Source organism: Orycteropus afer, unplaced genomic scaffold (genome assembly GCF_000298275.1).
Source record: "Orycteropus afer afer isolate SDZICR_OR568_19922 unplaced genomic scaffold, OryAfe1.0 scaffold00233, whole genome shotgun sequence".
NCBI classification, from domain to species: domain Eukaryota; kingdom Metazoa; phylum Chordata; class Mammalia; order Tubulidentata; family Orycteropodidae; genus Orycteropus; species Orycteropus afer.
In genome coordinates this window covers 3,437,502-3,453,442 of record NW_006921820.1, presented here as the reverse complement: position 1 = coordinate 3,453,442, position 15,941 = coordinate 3,437,502, and the positions used below count along the sequence as shown (strand labels likewise).

The 15,941-nt window shown below is 45.0% G+C and overlaps 1 protein-coding gene across 1 annotated transcript in view; it reads right to left on the bottom strand.

The window, feature by feature from the left end:
- Positions 1 to 1,352: 1,352 nt before the first annotated feature.
- EDC3 (enhancer of mRNA decapping 3) overlaps positions 1,353 to 15,941 on the bottom strand; it is a 58,788-nt gene continuing 44,199 nt past the window's right edge. Inside the window, exons 4-6 of the mRNA XM_007948961.2 lie at positions 9,428 to 9,581; positions 4,595 to 4,812; positions 1,353 to 1,687 (exon numbers count right to left, since the gene is read on the bottom strand). Coding sequence (XP_007947152.1) covers positions 1,353 to 1,687; positions 4,595 to 4,812; positions 9,428 to 9,581 — 707 coding nt within the window. The remainder of the gene's footprint in view (positions 1,688 to 4,594; positions 4,813 to 9,427; positions 9,582 to 15,941) is intronic.

Genomic DNA, 15,941 nt, shown 5'->3' with positions numbered 1-15,941 from the left:
CTGAAGCCCTGGAAAAGACTTTAAAGCACAAGCCCCTGGGAAAGACAGTTCCAAGGGCATGGCTCCTGTCCTACCAGCCTCCAGGGCTGAGGCCTATGATGGTCCTAGGGCTCAGCCCCTTAGGATCTGAGCAGCATTGTGTGTCCACCTATGGCTGAGCCCTACCAGCTAGTTCATGTAGAACCAGCCTCATTTGGCATCTGAGATAGGGCATTTGCCCCAAGCCTGCTCATCCAGAGTAGACACCAGACAAGGGTTCAAAGCCTAGACACTGCAGGAGCTGGGGTGGAGCCCAAGCAAGGGAAGGACATGTGCCCTGCTCTGGGATAACAGCTGAAGAGGACTATTTCAGGGGAAGAGCAGAGGGGGCAGAGTAGAGTAAGGGCAAGTACATGTGGGAAAGTGGTGGCCTAGGGCAGAAGCACCAGGGAGCCTCTTCTGGCTCAGCACCAGGCTCCCCCAGGGGCCTCCCCAATACTGAATATTAAAGCTGCACCCTGAGGGGCCTGGCCCCAGACTAGGCAAAGGCTTATCCCCCAGTTAGAGGGTGTGTGGGTTAGGGGTGGGGGCACTGCTGGCAAGATGGGCACTGTGGTTCTACAGTAACATAACCTTATACTACCTGTGCTGAAAACAACAGAAAAACTATAAAATCCCAATACAGTAACACCATCCCAATGCCCCTCACCCCCTTCCCTGCCTCTTAGAGGGATGGAGTGCAAAGGCTGGAAGGACTCTTGGAAAAATTCCAGCATAAACAGATCAACTCTGAAGAAAAAGTCAAAAGACCCCTAATCAACCTGGAGGGGGGCGTAGGGGTGGGGGTCAGGGAGCTGGGAACGCCTAGTCACACCCTCAAAATAAAGAACAGAAAGCCTGCCCTCCAGTGGGCAGCTGCAGCATGGCTGGTTCTACATGATTAAAAGAAGGGCTGCCCAGGCTGGGCCAAGCAGGGAGACAAAGCCACAAGCTCTGAAACAGAGCAGGTGCAGGCCCACAGGTGGGAGCTGCCCCACCCCCTGGGGGGGTGCCCTGGGGTGCTCACCCAGGCCCAGTGGCTGTAAACCTGAAACACAGTCTGAGAGCTGCCTATGTCTGTAAACAAAGCCCCACCTGGCCAAGTGGGCCAAGGGCAGATGGGAGCCACTGTGCACTCAGCCTGCCACCCACCCATGCACCCAGAGGGAAAGCCTTCCCAGGCTATGGGCAGGTGACAGGTCAGTTGTCTGTTCTCTCACAAAAGAAATATACCTAAAAGAAAAAATTTAACAACAAGGTCCATGATGCTTCACATCCTTAAGGCGTTCGTTGTCAAGTTCAGCAGGGGACCTGCCAGCCTACCCCAAGCCCCTCTAGGCAGAGTGCAGTGGGATGACAAACTTGCAGCCAAAGGGTGAGTGGTAGTTGATGCCCACCTCCTGGAACACCTGCTGGGGAATGCCAATGTCACACAGATAGACACGGCCTGCGTGATCCCCCAGTGGCAGAGGCAGACCCAGTGCTAGTGACCATTTGGCATCGATGCCCTGTTCAACTTCATGCACAGGAGGGTCTATGCTGAGTACTGGTGCCCGGTTCTGGTTGGCCCAGGCCACAGCTGCCTTGTACCAGGGCTGGTCCCGTAGGAAGGCATTCTCAGGGCAATCCAGGCAATTGATCACCAAGTCCACAGGGCTGGTGGGGAGATCTGCAGGTAGAAACAGTGCCATTTGAAAATTCCTATAAGCAGAGAACAGCCCAAGCTGGGACTAGAGCCCAGTGTGGCTCTAAGTGTGTCCTATTCTCTATGCTCTACCCTGCTGCCTTCCAGAGGCTGGCTTTTTGCAGTCTAGGCCAGGACTCAAGCCTGGCTGACTGGGTACTAGAGACCAGGGGCATGTCAGCTGATGGAGTACTGCCCTCATAGTGCTCCAAGGCTAAAGTGGTGTCCCACTGGTGTGGGCAGGGCTACTCAGGCCAGACGCCCTGGGTACAGGTCCCAGGCTTAAGACCTATACCCGTCCACTGTCTGGCAGGCAAGCCTCTCTATACACAGTACTAACTCCTTGTATACATTTTGAGTTCTGAGAAGACTAAGTTCACTGCTTAGTCGGCCTGCCCAGGGCTCTGCAGAAATAGGACCTGACTGCTGATTACTAACTGCCCCAAGAGGTGTGAGTGGATGAGAGAGCATGCTTGCCCTTACTATCCAGGCTCACCTACTCTACTCAGCCAGCCTGCCCTCCTCTCTGGCCCCTTCATTATCTCATGGGTATGGGTCCTCTACTCATCCCAAACTTCACAGCAAGAAGAGAATCTGTAATTGTTCTTCCCAGGGATTTTAAAAGGCTCCCCAACATTAACAGGCCTCTGGGACAGTGTACTAAGAACATGATGTCTCAACAAGTATATAAATCTTGTCCTGTGGCTTCCAGCCAATAAACAGACAAGCAAACAGGGTGGACATTTACATCAGATAGATACACTTCTCGGAGCGATCAGTCAGTGGGAGAACAGAAGGACAGTGTTTGCAGAGGGAGACAGCTTGAGGGGAGGAAGTACATGGGAGAGAAGGACACAAGAAAGAGGTAACTACCAGGAGGAAGTGGGAAGAACGCTGGTACATTGTGGGGAATTGCAATCAATGTCATGAGACAAAATGCATATGAAGTACTGTATGAAAACTGAATTTGCTCTGTAAGCTTTCACCCAAATCACAATAAAAATCTGGAGGAGACAAAAATAAAAAAAGTATGTAAGTCTTGGACCAGCCTAAGAGGTTAAACAGAGAATAACAAACCAGACCAAACTCATGGGTCATCATCATCAGACTTGCCTCCCAGGGCACCTGAGATATGAAGCCTTTTGGGCAACCAGAGGAAGAACTGCCTGCAACAGAAGTATCATGTTATAACATTCAAGAAGGGGAACCCACACTAGGCCCCTTTCCCAGGTCTCCATTGAAAGTAATGACACTTCTTAGAGATACATGGTTCCCCTACTGAAAACATGTCACCACAGGGAGTCCCCCTATGGGCCATGAGGTTCAAGAGTAAGAGAGGCATCTTTCTGAGAGCCTGAAGAAGCCTGGCCTGAGAACTAGATCAATGTTGTGGGTTCAGGTTCTGCCCTGACTCGTCATCTGACCTCAAGCAAGGCCTTTTCTCTGGGCCATATCTGCTCTTTCCAATTCTTCTCCCTGTCTTCTCTTCAGACCCTATCAGACTTTAGCTCTACCACTCCATGTGAAGCAGTGATATCTAGCCGCCCCCCCCCAAAAAAAAATCTAGTGGTCAATTTTCAGTGTTCACTTGACCTAACCTGGAGTGCTCTGCTAACACAACTGCTCATATACCCTCCTCCTCCTTTATCTGGCTTTCAGATATCATCCTCCCTTCCCTTCATTGGCCACTCCATCCATGTCTCCTTAGCTGGTTTCTAAATAAAAAGCTCAGTCTTTGGACTTCTCAATCAATTTGCTCTTACCAGATAATCTTATTCAGGCTCATCACAGCTTCAAACATATCTATCTGTAAAGTTGTAACGCCAGATTGGAGTAACTCCAGTGTCACATATCCTACTACACAATGAACACTCCCACCTGCATATCCAGTGTTGGTGGTGGTATTGTTGTATGTGCTGTTCAATCAATTTTGACTCATACTGGCCCCATGAGATAGCAGAACTGCTTGCTCCACAGGGTTTTCTTGGCTGTAATCTTTATGGAAGTAGATTGAGGAGCTGCTGGGTAGGTTCAAACTGCCAAACTTTTAGTTTAAACATTGTAGCACCAGGGCTCCTTAGTCTCTACTCTTTCTCCCCATACCTATTCCTCTTTCGTCTTCCTATCTCTAGAAATCTCTATCCTTCTAGTTACTCAAGCCAAAAACCCTGAAGGCCTTCTTAACTCTTCTAGTTCTCTCACATCTCACATTTGTTGATTCTGTTTTCAAAACTGATTCATAAATGAATTTGCACATCTCCAACACTACCACTTTCTTTCTTTCCCTTAGTACTCCTACAGTCTACTCTCAAACAGCATCGAGAATGATCATTTGAAACCTGAGTCAGATTATGTCACATCTCTGCTTATTCCTCCAATACCTGCTTATTCCTCCACTCTTACAGTGATCCATAAGGCCCTTCACAACTTAACTCTGAAATGCTCATCTAAGCACATCTCCCACTTCTCAACCCATCCCCCAACACACTTTGCTTTATTTTTCTCCATAACACTTACTATCATCTGACCTAAAATAAATGTTATTTATTTAGTCTTTCCTAACTAGGATGTAAGCTCCACAGAAGCACGATTTCTTAATCTACTGCTATATCCCAAGTGCCCAGAATAGTGTCTATTCCATAAATATTTGTAAAACAAAGAAATGCACCCTGGTTCTCTATTTTAGTAGTAGGGGAGAGACAAGAGGGAAGAGTTGGCAAGGAGGCAAGTCGATACCAAGAGTTTTTCCTTTCTGTTTATCTTACATTCTTCTAGGAACCTGTCTTTACACATATGGGGCCTTTTCATCAGTTGCCACTAGGTGGCACCATCAGGTCACCAAACTACCATACAGGGAGCAGGCCTGAGCCCCAGCTGATGTTAAATGCTCACCTTTGAGGCTGGATACTTGTTGGCCTTGGGTTTTGCTGAAGAGAGACAGCTCATTGGTGATGGATTCTAGCATCTTGACAAAGTTGGGCAGGAAGAGGATGACCTGGACATCATGGTTGGCTAGATGCCTTCCACAGCTGATACCCTGAGCCCCCTTCACATGGGGCCCACATAGCAGGGCCACTGTAGGCCTCTGGTGAACATTTTTGGGATTCAACCTGAAACAGAAGGTGGTGAAGAGCAGTGTCAGCAACAGACCTGCCAATACCGCATCCCATACCAGGCAAGTGCTTAAAGGCCTCTACTGCTTTCAGAGCATTCACCCTCTGCTCAACAAGTCCCAGACTCCGAGAGGGCCAAAATTCACTGTAGGCAAGGTCTACAGGGTGGTGTTCCCATTGCCCCACACCCCAGCACCACTTATTGCTGGGCTCTCTCATCAGGTAGTCCACCCAAGGTCTTGCTCCATACACCAATGTTGCCAGAACACTGCTTTCTGCCCAAGAACAGCAGTTCACTGTGTGGCCTGTTAGGCCCAAACCCTGCCTGGCCCAGAGGCTTTCCCACCTCTGCAGCCTTCTCTGTTCTTCTTCCTCAACATGTCTGCTCCACTCCAGCCAGGCTGCTCTCACCATTCTCTCCTGAATTTGGAAGGCTCTGCCTTGCTTGTGCTCAAATTATGCCCCCTGCCCAGCTCTGGTAGCATAGTGCCTAAGGCACTTGACTACTAACCAGAAGGCTGGCGGTTCAAACCCACCAGCCACTCCTCGGAAGGAAGGTTGGGCAATCTACCTCCGTAGTGATACTGCCTCAGAAACCCAAGAAGGGGTCGCTATGAGTCGGGGCTGACTCGACAGCACATAACAACAATAACAAAGTCCAGAAACTCAGACCTGCCTTTTCTTTGAGATCTAGCTCAAGATTTGCTTCTTCTAAGAAGTCTGCCCCGATTACAGCAGTTCACTCTGATTTTTTTTCCTTTTCTCAGCACCTCTAAAAAATTATAGCAGGAACCAAACAGGACAGTTCTAAACTGTCCTCTGTCAGTTGCTGGTCCAAGCTCTCTTTACTGAGCTGCCAGTAAACTAGTAAGGGTGATACTATAGATACTAATAGTGCCTACTTCATAGGATGCTATGTGAATTAAATGAGATAATGGATGGAGAACTCTCAGCACAGTGCCTGGCACATACACGTGCTCATTCAATACTGGTTACTGCTACCGTACTGGCCAAAGAGGAGGCAGCAGGCAGTGGGCAACTGCCTTGGACACCAGCTTCCTGATGGAATAGTCACTTTCATCTGCTTCCCCATTCAAAGCTGAGACCCTCACTGGTCTTAGAGAAGCCACAAGTAAGGGTTGGAGGATAAGCCCTAGAGCTGTGCCCAACTCACAGGCAGTGCAGTCTGCCCACATGGCGGGAAGGTAAGAAAGATGGACAGCAAGATAAAGGCCTTAAGTCCCTGAATAGGGACAAAGCAGTGTCACTTATTAGTCACCCAAAAGGAGGAAGATGACAGATGCTGTCAAGCTAAGGAGGAGCCTTATAACCCCTCTACGCCATTAAGTTTTGAGGAAATTTAACAATATACTCTATATATATACCAAAATGGGAGCTCTGGTAGCATAGTGCCTAAGGCACTTGACTGCTAACCAGAAGTCTGGCAGTTCAAACCCACCAGCCACTCCTCGGAAGGAAGATGGGGCAATCTACTTCCGTGGTGATACTGCCTCGGAAACCCAAGGAGGGGTCACTATGAGTCGGCTCTGACTCGACGGCACATAACAGTAACAACAACATATACAAAAATATTATTTTCTTCACTACTTATGAATCTTGAGAAAATATGAGAACTTCCCTTCAAATAGAAGTTGCAGAGTTCTGGCATTTTATTCACCTGTGTCTGTTCTCCAAATGGGTTCTCCCTCATAGATGAGACCAGAGCATGACAATCACACACCCAGCAGAAGGGGGCAGAGGACAGGAACTGAACAGAGATTTATCTGGAGTAGAGACCTGGTTCTACTACTTATGAGTAGTATTACCTTGGGCAAGTCCTGCACCTCTTTGAGCCCTAGCTCACTCATCTTAAAAAATGGGACTACTATTTACCTACAAGATGAACTTATGAGGATCAAATCAAATTCTGTTGTGAAAGAACAGTGGAAAATTAAAATTGCATGGCACCTGACACACATTAAACTTCAAGATTACAAACTATGGATTTGAGTTCTCAAAGGAAATTCAACAACTGCTGTGAAGGACAAGAGATGGCCCTTCTGAGAGTAAGAAACAGGCACAAGGATGCCCAGCCCCAAGAAGTTGGCTAGAGAGGAACAGGACATTCAGCTCCTGCCCAAGAATTGCTGTTTCTGAGCCATGGTCTCGAATACCCCTGGGAAGGAGCTGATCCCAGTGGCTGCTCTGGGTGAGGAGAGCAGCCAACAGGATCAAGGGCCTAATGCTCCTTCAGAGGGCATGTTACACTGCTTCTTTCTTTGGGAGTCTCTATTAACTATTCCCTGACACAGGAAAGGCCAGGGATTCAAGACAGGAAGGAAGGAGTCCTGAACTAAGGGACAAAAAGGAGTGAACACCCTACAACTTTATAGGGTGAGGGGGAAGGGAAACCTCACATCCAGCCTTGATAAAGCCATGTGTGACAAAGTGACTTTAGGATCAGAAGCCTTTCATCCAAACACAGCATCACCAGGACACAGGGGATTGAAAGAGGCTGGAGGGAGGAGTGGCAGGGTCTATCTGCAATGATGGTATTCCGGCAAGGACCTCCAAACCCAATGGCTAGAAGCACAGCTGAGGACTGGGTTCTATGTCCCAAACAGGAAGGGGGCAGCAGTGGCTCTTAAGAAACTCTGTCACACTCCAGGTCTATTGAGTGCTATTCAGGGAAACCAGGCTTTCCCTAACCCTGCTGAATGCAGGTCTCCCTGTTTCTTGAAAACCACTTTCCCCACTCCAGATGCCACTCTCCCACAAGGGAGCCAATGATACTTGTCCAACAGATACTTGTCAATGCTAATTTTGCTTGACCTCTCAGTTATACCACTGCTGATCATTCCTTACTTCTTAGAACACTCTTTCTTTGGTTCTTTAACTACCCTCTTGGTTTTCTTCCACCTCTGGCTTTCTCCCTCAGTCTATTTTAGAAAGCTCCTCATCCTCCTGACATTCTGCAGAATTTCACCCTATGCCCTTTCCTCTTTGTATACCTTCTCTTTGGATTCCCTAAAACCAAAAATTCAAACGTACTACCATCACATCAATCCCAACTCATAGCAACCCTGTAGGACAGAGTAGAACTGTCCTTTAGGGTTTCCAAAGGCTATCAATCTTTTCGGAAGCAGACTGTCTCATCAGTGGGTTAGAACTACTGACTTTTTGGTTAGTAGCCAAATGCCTTAACCACTGCACCACCAGAGCTCCTCTTAGATCCTGTAAGGAGACTACTTTTACACCATCTATAGGCTGATGATTCCCATATTTCCAAATCCAGCCCAGACCTTTTTCTAAACCTCAGATCTATATTGCTAACAGTCTATTTGGATATCTCACAGGCATCCCAAATTCAACATATCTAAAACAAAATCCACCATCTCCCCCAAACTTGTTTCTCTTCCCATGTGCCCTGTCACATAATGTGGTGAGTATCACTATCCAACTAGGTATTCAAGACCTGTTCAGTAATCACCTATACTCCATTTCCCTCACCTCCAAAATCCACTCAATTACCTTGCCTGTTGAATTCACCTTTATAAAAAAATTTCTCATCTACCCACTTTTCTGATCCCTGCTTCCGGTCACCATCTATCTTCTGGCTTACTGTTACAGTTTTCGTATTGGTCTTTTTGTGACCAGTCTTGACTCTATTCAATCTACTGCCTACACTGCAACTAAAGTCATCTTTTGAAAACACAAGACTAACCATGTCATAGCCCTACTGAAAGCCCTTCAGCAGCTCCTTGCTCAGCTACACAGAATACCTAATGGCTCCCCAAGTTTCATGGTCTCCTAATTCTTTCTGCTCTTTGCATGTGATATTCCTTATACCTAGCATACGTTTCCCTCTTCCTGCTTGCCTGTTAATCCTCCTTGTTCTTCAGGAGTCAGCTTGGATACCACTGTTCTGGGAAGTCTAACTGACTTCTCCAGTCTAGAACAGAAGTGTGGTTTCCTAGAGAATTTGCTATTTCTTCTACTACAACACAGTACTTTGTGGAGACCTCACTAGGCTACTTGAAGGCAGGAGCAATATTTTATTCTTTGTTGTATCCTGAATGCCTACTGCACACGGTCTGGTATACAGTGGGTATCAGAAGTGTCAAAAAGAAAATATTGGTGCATGTGCTATTGATAACAGGAGCCTAAGGGGTAGGTGGGAAAGTACCAAACCTCAGCTCCTCTATCCAGTTGTCAGGGTAGTTCTAGAAGTTCTTACACATGAAGTTCAGGACTGATTTGCATCCCTGCCATCCTTGAATGAAATGACGAGCCAGAACCAAGTACAGGGTTTCTAAAGTTTTCTAGAAGGCAGGCCTCTGGTACTTAGCAGGAATCTCAAGGTCAGACTAGCTGCTATGAGCAAAGAAAGGGTCAAAGGCAGGCTGGCTGAGAAGAATGAGGACTTCCAGAAGATAGGTATGACAAGGGGCAAACAAAGAAACCTGGTAGCATCCAGGAAAGTGATTTCATAGAGATGCTTATGTTCAATGAGCAGCACCTGTCTGATGGATTCGTGTCAGAGACACTGTGGTGGTGACTAGGCAGAGGATTATCACCCACATTCAGCCCCTACCAGGCTAGAGGCATTTACCTGTTGGGTCCTCCAAGGAGGGTCAGTGCCATCTGACTGGCACAGACGCCTGTCATCTCCAGTCTCCGCTCCAGAGTCAGTCCATGCTTCTCAGCCACGGATAACAGCTTTTTATGCAGCTCATAGGAAATACTTGGGACAACCAGGCCAGAGTCTGCAGTTCAAAAGGAAAGAAAGGGAAAGTGACTACTGGAAATCAGGTCCAAAAATAAGTGTGTTCTCTTTTCAGTATTCTGTGAAAGTCAAGACTTTAAGATGGACATTCACCTGGGATGTATTCTCTGCAGCCCTTCCAAGCTTAGCAGTGGATGGTAAATTGAGTAATAACTTTTTCCAGGTTATCATAGAGCATGGACGAACTTTAGTTCCCTTAGCAGTTAGCTTCACACAATGAAGACCTAATCTACCACGATGTATTTGGTACCACTAAGAAAACTCACGTTACAACAATAACAACAAGAAAACTCACACATGGTGTATGCAACAACAGCCTATCAACCACATTACAAGAGAACCTGTTTTTCCCCAAATGGGGAAAATCCCATCCCTGATAGTAAAGTTCTCTTCACAAGCAAACCCCTATCCTTTCCCACAAGTGGAACAGATAACTAGGTAAGCCTCCTGACCCTCTGCTTCCTTCTGTTCTCCTCAACTTTGAGGCAGGATGACTTGTTTATCCCATCTGCTTCCTACTTCTTCTTTTCCCTCCTCTCTTCTATTAAACTCTTCCTCTTTGCTTAAGAAATTTAGCAAGCAACTTATTTATTAAAATAATTTGTCATTTTCTCCCAATTTGGGGAGTATTAACCCAACACTTATACCACAAGAAAGATTACATGTAAATTAACCCACGGCTGGCTTTAATGAGCTACTCAGAGAAATACTGAACATTTTTCATTCACCATAAATAATAAGAACTTTATAAAGGTAGGGGAGAGTCATTAAAAATACACTATGGAAAGTACATGGTTTTCTAGGCTCAAAGCCAAAGTCTGCAACAGCATGTACAGTATAAGGAGTCTATGGTATTATATGCATCAGTATCAATGTATCAGGTGCTGTTTCAGAGCCCAGAAAACCAGGACAGGTAAGAAAACAGTACACTCAAAAATTGTGATCTGTAATCACCAGCTCTTGCCTAGACAATGGATCTCTATCCCTCCAGATGTCAATGCCATCTTACCAATGCAAAAGCCACCAGGATGGCTCCAAGGGAATAGACCCTTTGCCGAAGAGTACACTAGGTCTCACTGGCTGATGGACCAATAAACACAAATTCCAATTAGCAAGTCACAGTGGGATTGCATGTAACTAGTTTTGTCTGACTGGATCAGATGACTCTTCAGATCCTGTTTCTGTAACTATACTGAACTGTAAACTCTCCAAAGTTTGGAAATAAGCCTTTTACTTTTATCAAACCCTACTTCCTCAACTACTTTATCAATAGAGGAGAGTTCTCACCAGGTACTCAAACATACAAATGATGCAAATCTAGTCTAGTGAGATTTCTGCTCTGGACTAAGTCTAAGGTAGCAGTTTTCAGTAGGTTCATCCTTATCTTATTACAGTTTTAGAGCCCTGTCATTACTGTTATTGTTGCAATTTACAAGCTATGTTCTTGGTTCCCTTCCATTGGAGGTATTTTCCTCCCTCTGCCTGTTTCTGATAAGCCAGTCAGACTGGTCGGACTTTGTGTATGAATGTTTAAAAGGAAAATTGTGTGGTACTTGCACAAGGAAAAACTTGTCCTCTTTACTAGACATGGCAGGAGAAATTTCTTGGGATCTTGTCAGATGTTCAAACCTGTCTACCTATATTCTTAAAACCACACAGAGTGATGATATGAATGTACATTGTAACAACAGGAACCCAAATACAAAGACTGAACCTAAAGCACCCAGATCTGTATCCTCTTTCCAGGGGAAGGGAGAATAATAATAATTTAATGTAATGATGACAATAAAAATATACTATCCTGTCAGTTCATTGTACCCCTCTACTTGTCTGAATCTTATTTTCATTGTGGGCAGAGGCAACAAACAATATGATTAGGAGCGCTGAGTCTGTCCTCCCACCCCTTGCTGAAATGTCAGTCACTGGTGTCCCAGGTGCCAATGCTAGAAGCTGCAGCCTGACCTTGCATGTCAACAGCTGATTAAAACAGCCATTTTTTATGGCCTGCTTCTGATACATACATATTATCACTATTTAAGAACTGTTGATAGCAGTGTGAAGAAGCTGAACAAATTCTCAGGAGTCCCAAGCCAGTAACAACCCTAAACCTGTCAGACAAGTCACGCACCTGCCAGCTTCAAACAATCTCTTTACCTGCAAAGTCACGCAAGGTAGAGCTTTCACTCAAATCTATGTACTTCTTCATCTATTTATCAGTCCTCTCTGCTGAATTTGAAGCTGGTTAGGACAATGAGTCTTTCTAGGTCCAGCTTTTGCGCTGTGTGGACAGATCTCTCCCCCGCCAATCTTCCCATCTGAGGGCTTTGAACACTCTCTGAGGGTAGGCAGAAGCATTCATTGCTGGGTTTCTTCTCATAATACTTAAGGTACAGAGAGACCCACCCAGCCCACCCAGCTGGGTAGACCTTGCAGCTGAAAACTACATGTCTGCTACCATGTTCTCACTGATCTGTACTGGACGAGAAGAGACATTATGATGAACTGGTGTACTTTTGTAGCCTAGGGGAAAATATTTTGTAGCCTAGGGGAGCATATTTTTGTAGCCTAGGGGAAAATAGGCAAAGAACCCTTTCTGCCCACAGGCTGCTAACTGCAGGCTCTAGGGTTCCAGTGTACTCTACTTCAACTACTCTTCTGAAAGGAACATGCAAGTACCACATGATTTTCCTTTTGAACATTTGTACACAAAGTCCAACCAGTCTGACTGGCTTATCAGAAACAGGCAGAGGGAGGAAAATACTTCCAAAGGAAGGGAACCAAGAACATATCGTGTAAATTGCAACAATAACATTGCCAAAGGCTGAACATAAGCCAAGCTTAATTATGTTTGGGTTGGAAGGTGGATCTTTATTATTCAGGAATCAAGGCAGTAAAATCATTTGGTAGTAGTTCTCTTAATATTAATATGTATTTATAACTAGCTGTCTGAAACAAGGAAGGGAGATATTATTATAACCAGTTTATCACAAGGTGAGTACTTCACAGGATATGATTAACCTTAGGGAATCAAGAAAAAGACATGAAGCACATTCAGGACAGGCCAGAATAGAAGACTCCTCTTCTCTGCATAGCTTGTTTCCACAGGAGGCCAGGTTCATTTTTCCAGGCCTGCTGCAGTCTGCTCTTCAAGTATTTGTCACTTCCACACTGCTCGTTCCAGTACATCTTCGCTTTCCCTTCCCTTGTGACATACATGCATATTCTCACACTTTCCATCGTAGTTCCCTACTGTTCTGGTTACCTAGTGCCGCTCTAACAGGAATATACCACAAATGGGACAGCCTGAACAGTTTGGGAGGCTAGAAGTCCGAGTTCAAAGTGCCAGGATCTAGGCTGGGTGAAAGCGCCTCAACCGTAGGGTTCAGTTCTGCCTCCTGCTCCCAGCCCACTGGAGCTAGAGGCTTTTCTTCACTCAGACAGCTGCTAGCTGCTGAGACTGACAAGCCCAAAGTTGACAAATAAAAAGGCACAGTCCCGATGTTACCAAACCACACAGCCTGCTATTAACTCAAGTCCATTCAAAGTCCCAAGGTCAGCAGAGTATGGCAGGCTGCTGAACAATGACACAACTACCTGCAAGGTTCAAGCATGCCATAAGCTAGAGCCCATTCCCAAAGCTGTTTCTTATATATGGGAAGCAGACTACATCCCTAAAGCAGCTACTCAGCTGCTTCAGCACATTCCACCATGGAGTTAATTACCAATCTCACCATGGGGAATAACTACATTCAGCTGCCCAGACATTCAAACAGGCCCAGCCAAGTTGACACATAAACATAACCACCACACCTACCCTTACACTTTCAGCACCATATCCGAACCTTCCCCCAGCAACTTCCACATGTACATCCTTCCCTCTCCTCTGAACCTCTCCAGTCTTTCTTTGGCATAACAAGGTTCCAATGGCAAAGTGTCTTATCAAATCCAAAGTCAATACTTACAATGACATGGCCCTTTGGTTGGAAGAAGGACAGCAAATGGCTTGTGTTATCAATAAAAAGTTCAGCTCATGCCATTCGAAAGTGGTCATAATAATTGGTGTTATCATACAGGCTCTTTCTAGGATATAAAACCACTGTAAAATTTACACCCACAGACCAGCAAAGTTACAGACAGATTAAAGCCACCACAAAACACATCTGGTATCAAGCATATCTTCACAAGAAGGATTGGTTACAAGTAAGCCTAGATACTCCTAATACTCTTTATTTATTTTGGCCCACAAGGCCTCCCATATCTGGTCCTTGCCTACCTTACCACCTTGACCTTATATTATACCCTGACCTCTGCCATGCTCTAGAAACCTGGCTGCATTCTGGTTCCTAAACGATCCAAGTTCTTTCTGGCCTCAAGAAGCATGTCCCTTTACATGCTGTCCCTCTTACATCATTCTGTTCTCTCTTCCAGTGTTACCCACACAGACTTGACTGACCTCTCCTTCTATAGGCTTCAGCTTAAATATCCTTTGGTCTCAGCATGTTGCTTATTACCTTCATTGTATTTAATACAATTTGTAACTTTATTTTTTTGCCTATCTCCCTCACTAGACTATATGCTGTATGGGGGCAGCAATACATACGTCTTACTCACTTCTATATCCCCTGATCTCTCCACTGGGCCTTCCGTACTAGCATACTAATGCATAGTGCCTGGTGGAGGGACTTCATAAATATTGGTTGAATGAATGAATGAATGAGAAGGAAATCTATATATGACAGGAGGTCAGCCTTAGGGCATTCCATTGTGCAGCTGGATAAGAGCTCAGCTGTAACCTAAAGCAAGTGTGGATAAGACATCACTGACTCCTTCTCACCTTTACAGCATTTACAATAACTAGGACTAATCCCTCTTCCCACACTGGACCTCATTCCTCCAAGTTGTTCCTCCTTCACAAACAAGTTTACAGAGAACCACCTCAGACTGCTCCAGATCAAATTCCCTTCTGCTTCTAGATATACTTGCTTTGGCCTATGCTTTGGACCAAAGAGACAAAATCTTCCCAGTAAGATTATTTATTCATTACAAATGGGAAAAAGTACCTTTACAATAGAGAATATTTGTGGACCATACTGGTGGACAATACCTTAACCAAATGATCCAACTTAACAGCACCAATGATAGGACAAACTGACACCATATACTCTGTGATGTAATGACACAGTCCACTAACATTTGAGAAAAAATGATTAACACTAATCAAATCATAAGGAAATAATCAGTAAATCAAAACTGAGGGACATTCTGCAAATCACCTAGCCTGCATTCTTCAAAAATGCTAGTATCATGAAAAACAACAAAAGCTCTGGGAACTGTCCTAGGCTAAAGGAAATTAAAGAGCTATGACAACTAAATGTAATGTACAACGCCTGACTGAAAAATACAGCTTATAAAGGATATTATTGGGACAATTGGAAAATTTTGCATATGGATTTATATGTTGATAGTGAGCTCTGGTAGCATAGTGGCTAAGACACTTGCCTGCTAACCAGACGGCTGACGGTTCAAACCCACCAGCCACTCCCCGGAAGGAAGGTTGGGCAATCCTACTTCCGTAGTGATACTGCCTCGGAAACCCAAGGAGGGGTCGCTATGAGTCGGGTTTGACTCGACGGCACATAACAACAACAACAACAAAGTGTTATCATATTAGTGTTAAATTTCCTGAGAGCAATTCTGTACTGTGATATGTAGAAGAAACATCTCACTAAATACATGCAGAAGTACTTAATGTGAAATGCAATGATAAGAATGACTAAATTACAAATGGTTCAGAATATGTGTGTATATGTGCACGTGCATGCACGCACACACACACACACTTATTTATAGATTTAGGCATTGTGGCAAAATGTTATCAACTGAGGAGTCTAAATGAAGGGTGTATGGCTGTTCATGATACTATTCTGGCAACTTTTCTGGAGGTTTGAAATTTTTATTAAAATAAAAGAAAGAAAACAGGAAACAGCTAAGTGCTTCCAAATATGATAAAAACAAATATTTGCAGAGTAACAACATATCAAGCCAACGGGGGACCTGGGGGTGGCAGGAGATGGAGAAAATAAAAAGAACAAAAAAACAGACTCTGTTCCTGGAGTCTTATAATCTAGCTGGAAACAAAAAAAATATATACACATGAATAGAAGTCACAAGAGTCCTAAACTGTTATCTTGAGCACAAGTGCAAAGTATGGATTTCAAGCCAGGAGCTGCAGTCAGTAGGTGTCAAATTCTCAATTGGAAGTAAGGCTGACAGGACTATAATCACAATGAATAGTAGATGGGGAGGAACCATGAACAAAGCTCCAGAGGCCAGAATGGAC